This window comes from Botryllus schlosseri, chromosome 12 (genome assembly GCF_051294905.1).
Source record: "Botryllus schlosseri isolate E-star chromosome 12, Bs_hap1, whole genome shotgun sequence".
Lineage (NCBI taxonomy): Eukaryota > Metazoa > Chordata > Ascidiacea > Stolidobranchia > Styelidae > Botryllus > Botryllus schlosseri.
In genome coordinates this window covers 23,046,669-23,068,464 of record NC_137247.1, presented here as the reverse complement: position 1 = coordinate 23,068,464, position 21,796 = coordinate 23,046,669, and the positions used below count along the sequence as shown (strand labels likewise).

The window sequence follows — 21,796 nt, the reverse complement described above, 5'->3', positions numbered from 1 at the left end:
GGTTAGGCCTGGCACTTATCAGATGTTTACAGCAAATTGAATTCACTTGTAAGTGTTTTCAAAGTTCCAAATGATGCCGCAGAAACGAGGTGTAAATGTAAGCACACACATACTGTGCTTGATATGATATACAAACTATGCTGGATACTATGCACTATGCAGTATTTTCTGTGCTTATACCTTTACATTCCTTTTCTGCGCGTTTATTAAGGACTTTGCCATATCATTGACATATCATATCCAGCATAGTATGTGCTTACTATTACACCGCTTTCCTGCGTCATCATTAAGGACTTTGACAACACTTGCAAGTGAATACAATTTGATGTAAGCATCTGATAAGTGCCAAGCATAACCCGCCGATTCTTAGAGCATTCAAAACTTCAACTATGTACTTCCACCTGAGCCCAATAAGATCACACAACTAATAGTGTCGTTGTTAAGCTTTATATTTGTATTCAATAATGATATATCCTTTCTAAAACTAGGAATCCATCGCCACTTGCATAAGCGCCTATGCTTTCCCTCGTTGAAAACAAGGCATATAGGCTGCGGCGGTTTCCTTCACAATAAAGCGGTCATGCTTTGAACGTTTTTGTGAAGCAGCTGTTGTTTGTTCTTCATGTATTTCGTACCTCAACATACCCTGAATCAATCCTAAACCATTATCTGCCAACCTACATGCAATGCGCTTTCACAATCGCCGCCGGTAGCAGACTTCTTGATCACCTAATCAACAAGCTGCTGCTCTCGTGGCCATTGAAGCATAGCCGATTAGCAAATCAAGAGCCGTGATTTCGTGATTACTAGTCTTCACGCCGTTCTATGGTCGGTGGCACGCCCATTCTTAGGGAGCTACTTTCAAACGCTTTGCACGAAATCTTAACGGCCTTCCTGTGAGTTTCTTTTAGGCCCATTGTCGTTTTTTATCAATAATCTATAGAATAAGACATTACAACGGAGGATTTGTAAGATTTTCCAAATTTTGGACAACCCTAATATATATGCGTTGTTTCGAAATGAATACGTTGCTATACATTGTTATACCGAATATAGACTGTATGTGGACGTGGAGTCATCGTCGGAGTTTTGAGTGATATCTGAGTCGCAACTCCGTTCATGTAAGAGTCATAGTGTAGACACTCTAAATTATGGATACGTTTAACATCAAAATTACTTTCAAACAAACATGCAGAACATATGACCATTTTATAAAACGGTTACATTGCAAAGGATCACCGAATTTATTTAGCACGTGACAAACGACGAATTCAGCTGGGACTTCGTGATTGACTGAAGTTGTAATATGGCTCCTTGGAAGTAACATTAATTAAAGATATGGAGCCGATATAGCTCTTTCGGCGACAAACTTCCTGGCCCCAATCTTAAAGAGACCAAAGAATATCATTGACCGGGACTACACGATCATACAGCAGTTTACGGTCATCTTTCGTCATCATCCGAACATCCAGTTGGGTAAAGTGATAGATAACTACAAGTTGCATATATTACATACATACACACATATAAAATATACATAAACATTTCATTTATTAATTACGAATTCCTCCAACAGAATCAAACTTTTTTCCTGTTCTCGTGCCAGGGATTCAGCGGTGATTCATTTATACCGCCATATTGTCAATACCAGTGATTCCCAACCGCGGCTCTCTCCAAGGTAGCCTTCTTGCGACCCTGATCGACCTCTAAATATGCACAATATAAAATAGACGACAGTTGTAGTTTGTTTCTCTAAACAGGTACAGTCAATTACTGTATATGAATGCTAAAATGAGGGATATTAGTTATGTTGAAAGCCGTCCATGACCGCTTCTGAAAACCAGAAAAAAGAATTACTTCTGACTATCGTCAAACACATGGATGAATACCTGTCAGAAAAGGATATATCTCGAGTTCTGTTAGTTATAGACCTTTATATATCGGCTATGTGAAGAGTAAATTTCGACACGTGTTGTCATGCGGCCCTATGCATACTCTGATGTTCGAAATGCGGCTCCGACATCCAAGAACAGATTTTACAAATTTATCGCATTTGCCTTGGCGTGATGCTGGATCAGAATCCACAGAAAAAGGCAGGGAGGTAGGCCTATTTGATATCTTCAAAAAGTCTATAAAAGATGCCGCCACTTTATCATAATACACAATTGTTACGACCAAAACCTATATCTTCATTGTCTGATGATTCCAGCAAACCCCACATATAGACGGTATTTCCGTTAGTATGAATGATTTTTATTTCGGTATTTGCAAATGAATATATAACAATAACAATAATTGAAATATAAACGTAAGAGCGTATAGAAACAATGATGTTGATGACGAAATATCTGAAATATCACTGGGATGGTTTGGCAAGAGGACCAATTGCGCTCGGGCGTGCAGTCAGATTGCTTTGTTTTCGATACGATTTAAAATCATCTTGGGTTTGCTTCACATAGCGTAGCGAAGTTGCTGTTCGTATTGCCCGTCTTCGCGATCGAACTTCCTGGAAAAAGCAATCGTATTTTCACGATTTGAGCACGGTACGATATCGAGATCAGTAAGAGGCATAGAGATCCGCGATTGTACGTTGAAAAGGTTGGATCATAAATAGAAAGCGAAGCAGTTGGTTGTCCTCATCAAGGAGATCGGGTTAAAATTTAACCGTTGAATGGATGTGAAATATCAATTCGTCAAACATAACGTGATTGCGATAATCGTGCTGAGACTGTTATTTGCGAATTCAAAATAATGATCACTGTTCGTGGATCCTGGCAATGAGCCGAGACTGAACTATTACAAAATTTTCACGATCGAAATGCAGTTTGCATTCTGCTTTAAATCAATGGGAGCCAGGATCACTAGTACATAAGAACTAGGGACGGTGTGAACGTGAGATTCACGTTCGCGTTCTGTGTGTGAACCTCGGAAATTTAGAGGTTCGCGTTCACAACAGAACCTTGGTAGGTTCTGCACTGTGAACCATTTTGGTAAATTGTAATTTTCACTTCATTACAAGATCTGTGGTTCAAATTTATTGCATTTTAACTGCGGGCCGCTCAATGCATGGCGCTGGCAGCATAAAAATCAACACTAAACGAGCATGCGCCTTGACAATCTTGAAAGTTTCACTTGCTTTGTTACAAAAATTTTCTCGAAATATCCAGCTTTCCGTTTGTGAATATTTAGTGTCTCTCTGCTGTGAGCTTGACCCGCAATCACGCAACGTCACGAGCGATATACGCAGTCAGCGAATGATGCTTACTCAACCAATCAATCACATTGATATAGTTGATGTAAAAAAACTATAGCACGCGTACGGGGTCAATCTTGACTTCATATCTTTACTTTATAATTAAAACCAAATCCGTGCGTTTAAAGTGTTGGCTACTGCTGTATAATTTGCTGTTGTTTGTGGTATCGGTAGCGAGTATGGAAACCCGTTTTACACTCTGCTCAATATCAATGTAGCAATACTCAGACTCCGAACACATTGTCCGGTCTGGCTAGACCTTTAAGGCGTAAGCTTATATTCCCTGGTAAGTCCTCGTCGAAATTGTTGGCAAAGCGACGGAATTTTATGATTTTATGAGATTATTATATCCTTTGATAACTGCGGTTCATACATTTAGCGACGTTTAAAACGCCAATATGTACTCCAGCATTGGGGCATTATGTGGCACTAGTCGTCGCGAGCTATCGTGTACATCAGTGGTTCTTAACCTTTTTTCCTCCAGCGCCCCCTTTCAAAAATTATCGTACTCCAGCGCCCCCCCCCCAACCTCATATTGTAAGGAATGTAATAAAGACAATGAGTAAGAGGGAGGGCCGTAACAGCACTTCGTCAACCCCATAAAAACGATTGCCTTGCGCACCCATAGCGTGATAAACCCCCAAGAACCCCGTGGCGTGATTTTGATGGTCAGCAAAGTTTGTGCGGCCTGGTCGCCCTAGGTACCAAAATTTTCTATAATGCATGAATGAATAGGTGGTAGTTACATATAGAAGCCGCTATAAACTTTTTATCCTCTCAGCCCACGAAATCAGATTTACCAGTAGCGCTGAGTAAGATGTTGTATGGGAAAATAAAGGGCACGTAATTAATAATTAAACATATTCGGGCGTGGCCGTAGGTACAATTAATTCGTTACCAGGGACGTAACAGCACTTCGTCAGCCCCCCCACAAAAAAACGGTGGTCTTGGGCCCCTATCGGGTGATAAACCAAACTTCCGGGGGGCTTCGCCCCCAGACCCCTTCGGCTATCCGCTATTTGCTGATACTAGTCATCTACATTGGGTATTCACTGTCCATTTACTGAGCCAGCTATTCTCATCTAGACGCGCCAAGCGCGAAAAGTTTCAATAATTAATGATTGGATTGGTCAATATGATCGGGAATTGCATGTATATTGATATCAATTTTTATGCTCTCTCTTCTCACGTAAACGGATTTACCCGTAGAGCTGAGTGATGTGTGATTGAAAAGGTAGGACCCCTCTATAATAATTATACATCTTCGGGCGTATACCCGTTGGCAGGAACGAAAAGGCACTTCGTCAGGCCCACCAAAAAAACTTGGGTCTTAGGCTCCCATAGAGTGATAAACCGACCGCCCCCCATCACGTTGTTCGCTTCTGCCACGAAATCAGCTATACTGTTTAGCGAGCCAGTGTGAAGGCACGAAAACTTTCGATAATTCATTATGAAATCGGTCAGTAAGATCGGGAATTGCATATATATTGCTATCAATTCCTTGTCCTCTCTGTTCACGTTACCAGATTTACCGGTAGAGCTGAGTGAGGTGCAATGTTCCCTCTAAGCTGCGAACGTGCGCAGTGCTGATACGGTCTCTGCGCACAGAAAATCTACGTTGCGCACAACAAATCCGAAGTTATGACCTTTTTTAATCGCTACGCACTATTGTCCAAGGGTCTGCGCAGTGAGTTGTTGAGTGTGCGCAGACTCATCAAAACGTAGAGCGAACATTTTGAGGTGTCTTGGAAACTGTAGGGCCCAAAACTGATAATTAAACATATTCGGGCGGGCGAACCCGCTGGTATGACTTCGTTGCATGATGTTATTTCGTGACCTCCTGTCTGCTATATCAAAAAATATAGAATCGCCCAACAGGGACATCGCTCAACAGGAATATCTAGTTTTAGATATTATAGAATCGCCCAACAGGAATATCTAGTTTTAGATATCCCTGTCGCCTAATCGTACTAAACTAAAAGACGCACACGATTTCAAATTGGTATTTCTTCACTGGCATATAATTGTTCCCCGCCAGATGGAATTCCTCTTCTGGGGTTCAGATTGCCAAGACAGGAACATTCGGTGCCAGTCATTTAGGCGCCCATGGACAATTAAACCTATATGTCTTTTGTAGGCTATATATAACGAAGTTTTCGGTGTTAATTTGCTCTGAATACTCATTAAGGATATGTCCTACCACCGCATCATCTACTGCGAAGCCATTTTTCTCCAGCGCCCCCATACCGCCCCCCTGAGCCCAGCGCCCCCCATTTCGCCTCCTGAGCGTTTCCGCCCCCTTCAAATTCGCCAGCGCCCCTTTGGGGCGCTGGAGGCAAGGTTAAGAACCACTGGTGTACATTAATATAGGCTATCACTTCATTGAAAGATAGGGTTGGAATTAGCAATATGACGTCACGTGACGTCACGAAGTTCACGTTCGCATTCACACAGAACCTTTCAAAAATTTTCGCGTTCACACGAACCTGAACCTTGCAGAGGTTCACACCATCCCTAATAAGAACGATCCAATCGGTAACTCGGATATATCTGCACTATATATTACTAAGGACTTTATATAAGGTCCCCTTCGCTGTGTTTGCATATCGTAATTCGATCACCATCCGGAACCGCAGTTTGTCGGTCTGGTAGGTCTCATAATACATGTATTCGTAAATTATATGGGTAAAAGGAATGGTAAATCGACAAGTAACCCGAGACCATAGATGTTTTCTATGGTAACCTCGGGATTATAAGTATTTCTGAAACTGCTAATACCTATATAGACTACCTTTTTAGGTGTTGCGATATCTCTCTTCTCATATGGAACGTGTAATGCTCCATCCGACTCCTGATGTGACGTCTGCATGTTGACCAATGATTGTTTAAGGTCGAGAATTGCCTGTCAATAATATTAATCTATAAGTTATGGAGCATGCAGATAAATTCCGTTGACAGAGGTCCGAAATATTGCGTCCCGCTTGACACCGATCAGGCTAGGCAAGCAATGACTCACTGGCAAGCCGGACCATGCCTGCGCCTCTACATTATCTAATTAATTCGACATTGTTATGAATGGGCTGGAAAATATGATTATTGAGCAAAGTCAAACAAACTACGACAATGCTCGATACTATTTGCAAAATATAGGCGTACTTTGGCCTAGGGAAAGCTACATAAGACCATCCTGACACAGAACATGTCTTAGATATAGTCAATGACGGCTTTATTCACTCGCTTCTATGACGCACCTTGTGACGATTTTCAATATCTTTCAACTTTTCCTTGTAAACCTCTTCCTCGTTTTTGTGTTCTGTCCGTCTCCTTTTCAATTGTTCGTGAAGAGCTTCGATCTCCGCTAATTTTCCGCGTCTTTTTTCAGTCCGTTTGTCACACAATTCTTCGAGACACCTGTGAAAAATAATATTGATGTTGGCTATATAAATATACCATCTCATACCTATCCTATATCCATTTAATATAGCCCGACCAGTCCAAGTATATTTCTAGACATAAACAGGACCTATATAGCAAGGGATACGATGTATTTCGATATATCAAATTTCTTGGCAACGGTATTCAGTTGGATTGTTTAACATGGGGATACGACAGGCGTACTTACTTGCATCGCTCTTTATAAACATTCTGCATGGCTAATATCAACATACTATTTTTCGCCATTTTGCTTATAATGCCACCAACTCTCAGCTATGAAATCCTTCACACACAACCAGATCCGCTCGCTGCAATAGTTAACAAACACTATGCACCGTTTATATCTTGTGGGTATATCGCTTTTTTTCTCTCTCTCTCTCCCTTCAATTCGAACAAGAAAGGCGCGCTTTCATTTTTATCATCAGAGATTATCATTGATGTTTTTACTGACCCAGACTGATCGATTCAGCACTTTCAATACGAGATAACAGATCATCATCATTAGCATGTGCCACGCGTGTTTTCCTATATTGAGTAATTTAACAATGTAAAGAGATAAGAAGATTGCGGAATAATCTTGCGTAAGATAAAGCTGAATGAATTAGCTATTGTTGATTGTAGCGATTTTGGAAATCAATCAAGTCGCTGACGCTTACAATGGATTATGTAAATTACATTACGGATTATGTTTCCGAAGACGTTCACGTCATCCATATATTTAAAACCGCGCCCTTGATTCTCCAGTCTGCCTTAAAGATCATTCGGCCACTAAGCAAAATGAGTCAATTTATTACCCTGGGCGCTGGATGAATGAAAAGCATTATTAACAAAGATGAAAGAAATAAACAAGATCGACTACAAGGCAGCTAACGGTCTATATTTTGATGTTATTATATATGCGACCACATCATAGGTATACACTGCAAATCTTGCACAGTATATTCCTATAGCCTTGTTGTTGATCCATATCAGCCTGATGATCATCAGACCCGATTGACGTTTTGGCGGTATTGTTGAAGTGGAGTAGAACGCGTATTAATATGTTGGTCAAATTTATCATCAGATCAATCGCCGATTTCTTACTCTACCCATCTAGTTACTTCATATATTAAACGAAATTTCTAATGAATAGAAATAAGGTATATTCTCCCCAGTCTCTGCCCCGAACTTACGTGACTTGGTAGGAATCGACTTATGGAAATATGTATTTATGCACGGCCGGGAGTCTGGTCTCAAGATAAATTTCAAGTAATCAAATTTACCAGCTTACATAGCATTCTGAACATGGCAGCCGGGTTGCCTCTGGTATCATTTATTTGGTGTATTTCATCTCGGTAATTTACTGTAAATCGTAATGTTGCAAAATTATGGCAATTAAACCATTCATGAGATGACTACGCTTCACGACACTTCGTAACCCAGAAAGCAATGAGATTTTTGAAGAGCTTCTTGGAGGTACAGAAATTCAATATATAATTGCATAATATATTCATATTGAAATGAACCCGAACATTTTCAGCTGATTCTCGTCAGGGGTAATCTTCAACAACTAGTAGAGAATTGGCAGGAGCGTTGTATATCAATAATTGTCACAAGCATAAAAATTTCGAATAATCTGGGCCAGTGGTTCGCAACATTTTCTAATGTCGTAGCCGCATTTCAAACATCAGAGTACGTATGGAGCCGCTGGAAAACGCCCGATTAGACTACTAACAACGAAGATTTAAAGGTAGCTAGCCTACCTCTGGAACTCACCATTCACGGCATGCAACTAATTCAACAGCTAGCACCTAGACTTTTGTAGATTCTATATCGGTTACTTGAAATTGAAATAAAAGAAAATGCATATACTTATTACAACAACCTATTATGTCGTTACGTGACAGCTCTTCTTCAGTCTTCATACATTCTAGCACTTGATGCTTAAGTTGGCGGCGAATTATACGCTGAGTAATTAAACTTATTGCAATTGATACTCGACCATGAGCTGCTATTTTGATGTTTGTAAAATCGTGTTGAAATTTACTCATTAAAGACGAAAGGTCCATGACCAGCAGAACACAATATATTTCCTTGTCTGACGGGTATTCATCCATGCGTTTGACGCTAGTCAGCCAGAATTCTGTTTTCGGCTTTCAGAAGCAGCCGTGGACGGCTTTAGACATATTTAATATCCTTCATTTTATATCAGTTCGGTTTATTAGCAATTTTTATCAGTTCAATTCAATACACCACAAAAATTGCGATACAATGAAAAGATAGGACGGTGTTTAAACTACGTGAAGTAGTCTTAGGAATCAGACACCCACCTTAACCTAGCCGGCGTAAAGAGGGGACATGCACACCGAATGAAAAGTAAAAGAAGATAGCATGGAAAAAGAAACGACAAAAATAGAGTGTCATGTCACGAAAGGCGAGATCGAGGACGGACTAGTATTCATTAGTAGAAGTTGTTTCTATTTTGACTTGAATGTGGAAGTGCTCTGTCGGATGGCCACATGTCAGTTCGAGCATATTTGATGGAGCGATGATCTTTCCGGTTGATCATATGATATTTGGACGCGCGTGTGCGATTTTGATTCCTAGGTGAAGAAGTCATTGAAATATTCGGGGTAATGACCGCATTGGAACTGACAAATAAACTTGGCTTCCTATAACTATTCATAGAAACTAACATCAAGTGTGGTCTGTAATATTTTCGTGGCACATTTGGAGGTCATCATTCAGGCTACCTTAGAGCCGCAGTTGAGTATCACTGATCTGGGCACTCAAGCACAATGCACTATTTTAGAGGGTGCACAAACTGCTTCTGTAAGAACAGACATAGGCGTATTTTGTTAAAGTCGACTCCACATCGTTGTACCTACGTAGATTTCTAAAAAGTGGTTGTAAAACTGCGTGGCCCATTTTATCTCGATGTTGAATACAAGCGAAACCCACGGCCTCTTACGAAATTTGAAAAGTGTCCCGCGACCCGTTTTGATTTGGCGACCCCTGTTCTTCAATAATTCTTTATACTTGAAATCAACGGTCGTAATAATATCCATAATGTTATCATGCTTGAACTGATGAATATTTATTCAAGCGTCTGCGAAGACTCGATACATAATTGAGGGGTAGCCGCTAAAAGCATTAAGAACCCTTACTTTAGACTTAACATGTATGAACCGATTTCCACTAACCACCCTTGTGAATATACCAGCGAATATAAATGACAAATCTTTCAAAGTAGCTCATTTGGAAAATCTGAGAATAAATATATTTACTAAGGGAAATGTGTATCAAAACAACGAGACATCTTCTACGCGATTAATTTCCAACACAATTGCTTCGCTGGACTCTTATTATCAAAAACTTTTCGAAAATTGATGTAATTGATAATGACGTGTAGAACGGAAGATACTATTGTTTATGTCAGTGGTTCCCAACCTTTTTCGACCCATCGCCCCCTTTTCAAGCTCAACACCGATCATCGCCCCCCCCCCAAATTTTGTGTACCGAAAACTGGGCATACAAACTGTAATCACCAGCGGGTTGACTAAAAAAAGTCAACTTTTCGGCTCGATGTAGAATTTGACGCTGTTGTAACTAAATTTCTGTGGGTTGACTAAACGAAAGGTCGGCCGTTTTGACGTGTCATCGCTCCCATATCGCCCCTGCGCTATTTTCGCCCCCGGTCGCCCCCTTTCTCCATTTTCGCCCCCTATCACCCTTTCGTCATTTTCGCACCCCAGACCGCCAAATCGCCCCATGGAGGGCGATATCGCCCACGTTGGGAACCACTGGTCTACGAGATGTGCGTTCATTCAGGCGAACGTCACGGAAAATTGTTTTTTTTTTTAGCTGGAAACTATACGTGTAGGCCTATGCAATCTGAATTTTTAACATGGTAAACGAATATATAGTTTAGTTCATATATGAGCATTACTTACACAACTACATTCATTGCAGTAAAGAATTTATTAACTTGAATACTTTTCGTGTGCCCCTTGTCAAGAGTTAACGGCACAATAACAAGCATACAGAAAGAGATTAAAACGAAAACCAAATTGGCAAAGTATGACGTAGTAATACAATAATAAAAAATTAGCGCTAGGCAAAGTCAGCTGTACGGTAGTCATAACAAAAGACGAGAGAAAATCTAATCATACAATAATACACGTAAGACCTTGATAGCTTCCACACCCTATTTAACGTCCACTTGTATGAATATAACTTTATTAGTTACACGAACTTTCGGAGCTCTGCTCCTTCATCAGGTGTTAAAGCGAAAGTCTGCTATCGGCGCAACAAAGTATTCAACAATAATACACGGAAGACAACACACAGACAAATAGCGGTATTTATTAATTGGATATTTTGGGATTATATAGAAACTCTTTCTGCAGACATAAATCCGGATTGTTCAATTTCATTATAGCTGATTCCAAGACAGACAGATGGAAGGCAGATCTGCATTAAGCAATCACAGTGAACATGCTGTCATTGTAATGACTGACATACACCGGGTAGTTCATTAAATGTTGACCAATTACAGAGTTAAAAGCTGAGACCTGGTTATAGGAAGTAGAGTCAACCGCTTCCTTACACCGACGAACAAGTGCAAAACGATCGATAGGTTTGTTTACTGACCTAATCGATTTAGGGACATGTTGGTTCACTCGTTCAGCCAACCGCAAAGATGTGCGACTTACATACTCTTGGAAACCAACGAATATATTTGCCAAGTTATGCTCAAGGGCTGACCCCAAGGTCAAACCATCTATTTGGCGATACATGTTGTTGTTGAAGCTAAATTCAACGGAACGGGTGGCAGGTTCAAGTAGCTCAATGAAGACATTACGCCGAAAAGGAGGTGGATGCACTGAGCTATTATTATATAGCGCATCGGCACAGATATTGAATGTTTCATTCAAAGGGATATAGGTAAATAGACTGGTGATGTCAAAGGAGCTAATGAATGAGTTCGAGGTATTTACATCAAAGTTTCTGATGTTATCAACGAAAGTGAATGAATTAATAACGCAATTTGAAGAGTAGAGTTTACGCACAGGTTCGATTACCGTATTAAGCCATTTTGCCGAACAATGTTACGCAGAGCCAACCATCGATAATATCGGGCGAAGCGGTACGTTGCTCTTATGAACTTTCGGCAGTCCGTACATGCGAGGTCTTTGTGAGCAAATGGCCTCACCATCTCGTACACTTCTTTCGGTAACGTACCTTCTTTCTTTAAATCGAGTATAATCCTCTCTGTAACTTTTTCTCCAATTTGCCGGTTTTGTCATGTGATTCGGCGGAGTCAAGAAATTTAAATTTGACCTCATCTTGTAGCAAGTGGTTCATTTTTAAAATGTAGTCACACTTATTCAAAATAACGACTCCCGATCCTTTGTCAGGTTTCGTGATGAGGATACTTGAGTTAGAGCAGGGGTCGCCAACACAAAATGGGTCGCAGGCCACTTTTCAAAATTCCTAGAGGCCGCGGGCCGCATGACTTCAATATCGAGATTAACATAGCCAACGCAGCTTATCAACCACGTGTAATAACTCTACGTAAGTAGAATGCTGTGCTCTCTTACATGGCCGATGGGCATAGTCACTACAAAATGAATAATATTTTATTGAACGAACACACAACAAAAAATATCATGATCATCAATTTCATTCTATTTTGAACTATGAGCTGCGCACGATGCCAGACAACACTCTGTAGCAACCAAAACAGGGGTGGCCAACCTTTTTGCTATTCACGGCCGCATTTAGATTACTCATGTAGCTCGAGGCCACATTTCGGTGCATAGTGGTAATAAACAAGCCGGTGCCAAATATCTACGTTAAACTCACCATGTCCATTGCTGGAACAGTCCGGACAAATCTATTTACTGATATCGGCTTACTATGGGCACCGAGATTGTGAATATAGTCATGTTGTAAAGAGCGACACGGACTCGTACTGTAGTCGCGCGAAGCGCGAAAATATTTTCATGTTCATGAGCGGATTTATTCATTAACTATTAGTATTGTTTCACATATTACTATCAAAAATTCATCCTTTCTCGGCTCCTGTGATCAGATTCACCGGTAGAGTTTATGCAGAGGGTGTCTTCAAAAACTTAGATAAGTTAATAATGCTGTGGTGCATCTTTGGGTGGGCCAATTCTCATTAGTCTCTTATGTTGCATGCAGTTATTTCTTGACCTCCCATTAGAATTGTCGTTATAGTGGAAATATATTGAATTCGCCCAAACGCAGGCCTACCAGAAAAAATTAATTCGGGATGAAGAGAACACGATTAAAAATTGGTATTTCTTAATGGGGCGCAACATTTTTCTCTGCTGTTCGCATCTGTACTTTGGGACTCAGATTACAATGGACACTGCTGTATTAAAATCAAAAATCAACTCGCATTGACCTGTCATTAATTAGGGAGTCAATTCGTAAATTCAATTTGCATAATATTGACAGCCGCCAACACATCCTAATTGAATGTCGACGGCCGCATAATTTTTTTTCTTCTACTGCCGCATATTGGCCGCCCCATGATTAAAGAATCGATATTGTGGTTAATTATAGACAAGGTAGCCTATTTGCTGGAAAACTATCTGCTCCTAAAGCATGGTCTCTTGTAGAGCCCAAAGTCGTTTATCAAGCCCCCCGGTTTCGGCACTGGTGGGCCATTGCACGCCAAGGCAATATGCCCATTCATATCAGCAAATTATTCCTCCGTAGAATGATATTACCATGCCGAACCGAGGGAATAGTGATATTGGGCACAGTATAAGGGCTTACTTTGAACAACAACAACAATATGTTCAAACTGAAATCAATTTCGGCATTTCGAAATGGTTTGCTGAGCGTTCTTCCAAAATTTCTCCAAATCAGGTCGCGGGCCGCAAAATATGACCTCGCGGGCCGCGTGTTGGTGACCCCTGAGTTAGAGCGTAGAGATTTAATTGCACGCCAACATTCATTGGACATGAAAAAGTCTCCACTGGTGTTTTACAATATGCATGAGCTAGGTCACTCAATTTATTAGCTCGCAACGCTGAGTACTTGTCGGCATCCTGCGCAATATGATGGCGCAGTTGGCCAATAAGGACTTCAAACTCCGCAAAAATATCTACCCTTTTAATATTTTTAGGTGGCAAACAAAAATCCAAGCCATGAGACAAGACGAATTCCTCGGTGCTAGACAATTTATAGTTGGATAGATTGAAAATAATTTTCTTCCGTACGTCCGATTTGCCGAATCGATGTCGAAATAAAAACTTTTGATTGCAATCATACTTCGCCTGGTTTTCTTTATCTTTCTTAGCATCAATTATTGCCATATAACGGCAAAAGCGAATGAGGTCGATGAGTCATAAAATTCTACAAACCTCTCGATCGAGAACACTGCTTTTCTTCTTCAGTCGTACAATTGAAAGACGCAGTTTCTCAATTTCATCAAATAGAAACGCTCTTTCAATTTTAGAACTGTGTCGAGCACCATATTTGTCAATTCTATCTCGTAGGAATCGAGGCATGTGTGTCGTCTTCCGTGTATTATTGTATAATTTTATTTTCTCTCGTCTCTTGTTATGACTACCGTACAGCTGACTTTGCCTAGCGGTAATTTTTTATTATTGTATTAATACGTCATACTTTGCCAATATGGTTTTCGTTTGAATCTATTTCTGTATGCTTGTTATTGTGCCGTTAACTCTCGATAAGGGGCACACAAAAAGTCTTCGAGTTAATAAATTCTTTACTGCAATGAATGTAGTTGTGAAAGCAATACTCAAGTTCAGTGCCGCCAACCATATTTTCTAATTCATATATATGTATATCGATTTGTGGAGATTGATCGTATTTATTTGTACAAAATAACTGTATCCGTCGATCACCACAAGAACGCAAAATATATTTGATTGATGAATGCGCGTTCGTGAAAAGCTGACTCGGACGCACGTATGAGCCGTCAGGGAGGAGGGTCAAAGGCGGAATAAACATAGTTGTCATAATTAATGAACTGTCCTGCTTTTCCAGTTATATCTCGATATTGAGTAAAACAGGAAAGGTTTCTTCGGCTTTCAATGTTTCAAGTTTTTCTGCAGAGTAAAACGATACTTACGTAACTCGTAGCAAAAGACTCTTTATCTGAACACGGCGGCATCCCATTTTGTGATAGAGAAATGTGCAGATGTCGACTTTGATTGGCGGTATGTTCTTGGCCTGTTTTGAAAAGGAATGTGTTTGCGCGCGCACTGCGCATCCATAGACCAGCAACAGCGCAACCAAGTCTGATTACGACCGGTTGATGATTGCAATTAAACTAACGCTGATTTAATCTGACTTTGGCAATGACATGATTAATAGCCTACTTACAACAAGTATGCCCGAAACCCGGAGTAGGTTACAACGGTCAAATGCTCTGAAATCACATCAATCTTTGTTGCATTCTTAATTCTCTACCCATAGTTACGGCACGTCAAATGTCCGCTCGCTGCAAAAAAAAAAACGCGAGAGCTCTCACCGGGTCATGATGCTTTTGTCATCTCCTATGGTGTCTATATGACTCATTATTTTGACAAAGTATGCCAAGTACAACAACAGTTTTATTCAAATATTCAAAAATGTGAATTTTTAGTGGCAATCGTTAAGATTTCAATGGTAAATCACATTTTCACGATGTGTATGGAATGTCAGTCTACAAAATCCCGCCATATAGAGGCTACATAAAAATAAATATAATATTCTTATTTGATGCTGCGGCCCATGGAAAGGAAAGGACGTAGTTTATTTTTGTCCTTGATGATTTTGCGGCATATACACCGACTCATTATAGACATACGCACGATCTGTGCATATGCATACAATGAGTGCATGATGTGCACGTGCCGCTGGACTAGGAAGGTGCAGATATAGCCTTGTAAGGCTTTCTAAGTCTTGCACCACCCCTCCATGCTATCCCAATAATGCATGAGCGCCAAGCATGGAAGTCATGGATTCCAGTGTTACTAATCAGGTCTTTGGTCTGACCGGGCCGGGGATCGAACCCACGACCTACCGATCAAGAAGCTGGACGCTTAACCACTACCATATCTTGTCATGGCGTAATCTAAACTAGGAAATTGGCCCTAACCCTAACGCAATGATTTTGTTAGTAACAAAAACCTACGAAATTTGCAGATTTTAGTTGTAAAGTTTTTATGCCCAATAACTGCAAATAATTTTCGGTGCTTTAGGTTACCCATCCATGTTACAGTCAGGCGATCGTCGTTGCGAATACATCCATACATCGAAGAAGTAAATTGTACTAATGGTGGAGCCCACTTCTTCTCCTCAACTAAGTAATGCTCGAATGCGTATCTCGCTGCCCAAGTGAGTATCTATTTCCAGGCGTTATTTTTCGAAGTTCGTAGCCAGAATTTTTTTTAGCCTTGAACCAGACACGCGTGGACGATTTTGTCATGACAACGAGGAGCTTTCCCCGGTACTTCGTCACAAAACCTACTACGTAGACCTCGCTTCCACTGATTTACCTCATTCAGACCCTTTGAAGATGCACCAATAGAAATATTAGTAATCCTTGAAGATCCCACAGTTTGCGTTTGCCGCACAGAAGTATATTTGGAAGGCGCTACAAAGTCATTCGAAATTTGTAAAGATAAGTTTTACAGCAGACGACAACGTAAGTGAAGACCTCAAGGAACAAAAGAATGCATCGATATCGTGAAGATCAGTGGTTCTTAACCTTTTTTCCTCCAGCGCCCCCTTTCAAAGATTATCGTGCTCCAGCGCCCCCCAACCTCATATTGTAAGGAATGTAATAAAGACAATGAGTAAGAGGGAGGGCCGTAACAGCACGTCGTCAACCCCCTAAAAACGATTGCCTTGCGCACCTATAGAGTGATAAACCAAACTTCTGAGGGCTTCGCCCCCAAGAACCCCGTAGCGTGATTTCTATGGCCAGCAAAGTTTGTGTGGCCTGGTCGCCCTAGGTGCCCAAATTTTCTATAATGCATGAATGAATAGGTGGTAATTACATATATATGTCGCTAAAAACTTTTTATCCTTTCAGCCCATGTAATCCGATTTACCAGTGGCGCTGAGTGAGCTGTTGTATTGGAAAATAGAAGGCACGTAATTGATAATTAAACATATTCGGGCGTGCCCGTAGGTACAAATAATTCGTTACCAGGGCCGTAACAGCACTCTGTCAGCCCCCCAAAAAACGTTGGTCGTGGGCCCCCACAGAGTGATAAACCAAACTGTGTGGCTTCGCCCCTAGATCCCCCTTCGGCTATCCGTTACTTGCTGATACTGGTTATCTACATTGGGCTAAGTCAGTTATTCTCGCCTACGCGCTCGAAGCGCGAAAAATTTCACTAATTATTGATTGAATTGGTCAATATGATTGGAAATTGCATATATAGTGATATCAATTTTTATCCTCTCTCTGCTCACGTAAACAGATTTACCGATATAGCAGAGTGATGTGTGCTTGAAAAGGTAGGACCCCTCAATAATAATTATGCATATTCGGGAGTATACCCGTTGGCAGGAACGAAACGACACTTCTTCAGGCTCCACGAAAAAACTTGGGTCTTGGGCTCCTATAGTGTGATAAACCGACCGCCCCCATCACGTTGTTCGCTTTTGCCACGAAATCAGCTGTACTGTTTAGCGAGCCAGTGCGAAGCGTGAAAATGTTCGATAATTCATGATAATATCGGTCAATAAGATCGGGAATTGCATATATATTGCTATCAATTTCTTGTCCTCTCTGCTCACGTTACCAGATTTACCGGTAGAGCTGAATGAGGTGCAATGTTCCCTCTAAGATGCGCACGTGCGTAGTGCTGACACGGTCTCTGCGCACAGAAAATCTACGTTGCGCGCAACTAATCCGAAGTTATGACATTGTTTTAGTCGTTACGCACTGTTGTCCAAGGGTCTGCGCAGTGAGTTGGTGAGTGTGCGCAGACTCGTCAAAACGTAAGGGGGAACATTGTGAGGTGTCTTGGAAACTGTAGGACCCGTAACGAATAATTAAACATATTCGGGCGGGCGGACCCGTTGGTATGACTCCGTTGCATGATGTTATTTCGTCACCTGTCTGCTATATCAAAAAATATAGAATCGCCTAACAGGGGTCTATATATCTATATAGAATCGCCCAACAGGGTTCTATATATCCCTGTCGCCCAATAGGACTAAACTAAAAGACGCACAAGACGCACACGATTTCACTGTATTTCTTCACTGACGTATAATTTTTCCCAGCCAGATGGCATTCGTCTTCTAGGGTTCAGATAGCCAAGACAGGAACATTCGGTGCCAGTCATTCAGGCGCCTATGGACAATTAAACCTATATGTCTTTTGTAGGCTATATATAACGAAGTTTTCGGCGGTAATTCGCTCTGAATACTCATTAAGGATATGTCCTACTACCACATCATCTACTGCGAAGCCATTTTTCTCCAGCGCCCCCCGTATCGCCCACCTGAGCCCAGCGCCCCCTGAGCGTTTCCGCCCCCTTCAAAATCGCCAGCGCCCCTTGGAGGGCGCTGGAGGCAAGGTTAAGAACCACTGGTGTGGATAAATTGCAAGTTGACATTTGTTCGGGATTTCTTTCCAATTGAAGCTTCTCTATGCACGATTCACTTAGCTTCTCTACCATTCAACTTTGCCGTATCCACCCTATTATTTCTCTCCGATATATTCAGCATTTCTTGTTTCAAAAAGCTTATTGCTGCTATGCTGACGAGAGTCTCGTCTGAATATTGAAAGACCTGAAGGTATATTGACTCCATCCCAACACTGATATCAACAAGAACTCTGTCAGCTCAGGTTCAAGATGCTGCATCTACTTAATTGTGGGAGGAACATTCGTATGGTACCGGCAGCGATAAAGTCAATAGCTAGTAGTGGCACAAAAGTTGTCCGTTTTGCTTGACGATCGCCCTTTGCCGCCATTTCTGTATCTACGAATTTCAAATGGTTGTTGACATGACTTTTGTATAATAAAATTATACGGAGCAAAATCCACCCGAGTGACATCTCACTCATTCACTCAACCGAACGTGACGCTACCGCATTCACACAGCAGAAGTTACCATTCCGGCAAACCGAGATACCGTACGAGAAGTCGAAGGCGCCACTGAAATCCTTCGCTTAGCAAAACGCAATAACAGTATTTCGTTATCGAATACCTACCATCGTGCCGGTACTCCCGTATTTTGCAAACCCAGCAGCGAGTATTGCATAAAATGCGTATAGTTCGCTTCTAAACCATACAAATTGACACTTGAGTCTTGTGAGGCGCTGACTTTAATTTGAGTGCCGATTCCAACGCATTTCAGTGTCAGTATACTTTTTGGCGTTAGTTGAGTAACGAAATCGTTGCTAAGAAGATAATCGCTCCTCAGCAGAGGAATTGGGCTCCATCCTAAGTGATGGAAAAAGTCAAATAGGCCTACTTATGATCAAGAATATCCTTTAATAGAAAGTCCTAATAATATTCATAAAACTTTTACATGATTGCATGGATTATTGTGTACAAAGACGTGATATGGAAATTTAAAAAAATAGTAAATTTCAACGTATTGTACTGTAAGTTTATTTTTGATTAAATTATATTCCAATATATAGATAACCTTGGTGACGAGAATATATAGAATGCCTGGTGACTATATGCCACGGATCATGAGGTATACCGTTTCTGCGTGCTTGAGCCAGTATTGTAAATCAAACATGAATATCCGATTCCTGAAAATTCACATTACAAAACAAGTTTTGTGATCGCGTTAAAATAAATTGTAATACACGTTGTAATATTCAAGTTTGTTTTCATATACATTTCGCTAGGTTACACGATCTATTCCATTGTGAGTAGGCCTACCCAAAAATAACCAATAAATAACGTCCGTATGCTGTAGCCATATACGTTTCCGAGCAGCGCAATATGAACTACGAAGGACTCTGAATATGTATTTTCAGTATGTTGAGTTAGCACAGGCTTTTTGTAGCAACATCTCTATTTTCATTTGAGACTGCATTATTCAACCGTGTCATGAAGTAAAGGTGAGCACTGAGCAGGGTTACGTAGGCCTATAGCCAATGCCGGATTTCAATAGTCAGTTTCTAACACTATTTTGTTCTGCATTGAGTTTCCACGACATCCGGCATGTGCACATCCAGGGGAATTATCGGATGAGCCTCGCTCAATTGGACTAACAGCGATAATATATATGAATTTATGCGTACATATGAGCTATAGCCTATATACGTGTTGGAAACGACTTCATCGTTTTAATTGCGATGTTAGGTTCAGTATGGTGCTATTATATTGTTCAGGGTACCAGGCTAGACCCCAAAGAAATGTTTTCTGGAAGGGATGCTATGTGTCACGTGTTCCCAGGCCTTACCTAAACCTATACGTTAACCATATTACCAGTTTATGATCAAACTGATGATAGAACTCGTGTAGTCAGTATTTACGAAAGTAGAACTTAAACATCGGCATATTGAATACCCGCTAGTCAATGATGACGACATTCCCTGATAGTACCGATAAATCAACCTATCGCATTTAATAGCATTCACGAGTCAGAGGCGCTGCCGAATCCAAAAAAATACAAGTGGTTGAATGTGTAGTGTAGTAATCTTCGAGACTGGCCGAGTTTGCAAGTACCATTAATACGACGTGATAACAGTAAGGCAGACTCGAAGTATTCAAACACGCAGCTTTCATTCCACAGCGAAGCAGTTCGAAATTTAAAAATTGTTGACACGCATGTCATATCGCTCTGAAAAAACGCGCAAATTCATTACCAGGCTACTATAGCCTACACCGGTCTGTTGTTCCAGGAACGTGATAGATGTTTCGAATGATATGCTGCCTCGTATCGGGGTGTACAGGTTACTTGGAACGATACTTCTCGTATAATTGTCGCACTCCGCTTTTACTATAGTCAACAGGAATCTTTAAAATCTTTACTCCGGTACCAGTTCAGAAATACGACACCTCGCCCTAGAAAGAGTATCGTACTGTTCGGTCTGCAACGGGCCGCAGTAATGCAATACTGAGACAAATGCTGAGACATCGTTCGTACCCCCGCGGACCCCCACGAAGTTTTAGTTCAGATTTAGCTCAATTATCGTGCAATAACTGTACTGTGATAAACAGCAACAACTTGTCCTTTCTTCAAGATAAGATCATCTTATTCATGTATAAATTGGGTTGACTTCTGTTATTTCAAAGCGAATTCTGCAACTGCATTTCTGGAAATAAGTGGCCGTGTCTTGAAAATCCGCTCCTTCGATTTGGTATGAACAAGTGCTGAAAATTTATGTCAACAAATATAGGTGGTGGCGAACGTAACAATACCGCGTAACGCTTCCGACGACACATTTGGGTATGATCGCAACAAATACGGCGCTAAAATTGACAAACGAATTTATCTAATGAGCATCATAACGTTAAGCCTGCTCATTTCTATCTAGCAGCATAATGAAGTTATTATTGAAAAAATAATTATTTACACCATAGGAGAAAGTGGATTTTTGTGAACATTATGAAGTCACCGTGATTGACCTTACTCATCCAGCTTTATTTTTCCACAATCCCAACGAAACATCTCCAAACAGCAAAACATTGGTATCAGTAGGCTATCTACAATTTAGCAATTAAAATGCGTCTGTACAGCAGGATATTTCATCTCTGATGGTCATTCTGTTGATGTGTGTCGAGCTTGATAACGTGGCGAAGAGTCGAAAAAGGTTGAGAACAACTGGACTACGCAGTCATGACAACATGCCCATTCATCAGTCTATTCTCCTTCGACGGAATGCTGGTTCTATCGCCGAGTAATATAATGAGTAGGGCCATTTAAAGTCATATTTTTTTCTATGCATCAGTAAGTCGTGAAATCAATTTTAACGCAAAAATCGCATCCATATGGGGAATATTAAGAAATTTATAAAGTCATATAAAGTCATATTTTCTGGTTAGGTCATATTTGAGTTATAAAGTCATATTGTTGTATACTTTAAATAAAATGTGTCAATTGAAGCAATTACGCACTAAGAAAGTAAGGCAATTTCTGATTGAACGAAGG

At 40.8% G+C, this 21,796-nt stretch overlaps 1 protein-coding gene across 1 annotated transcript; it reads right to left on the bottom strand.

Moving 5' to 3' along the window:
• Positions 1 to 2,150: 2,150 nt before the first annotated feature.
• Positions 2,151 to 6,999, bottom strand: LOC145452462 (uncharacterized). Its single transcript, XM_080330648.1, has 4 exons — positions 6,876 to 6,999; positions 6,505 to 6,664; positions 6,045 to 6,155; positions 2,151 to 2,506 (listed from the first exon to the last, which is right to left on the bottom strand). Exons 1-4 carry the CDS (start codon positions 6,932 to 6,934, stop codon positions 2,357 to 2,359), a joined length of 480 nt encoding a protein of 159 aa, XP_080186774.1. The 5' UTR covers positions 6,935 to 6,999; the 3' UTR covers positions 2,151 to 2,356.
• Positions 7,000 to 21,796: the final 14,797 nt, after the last annotated feature.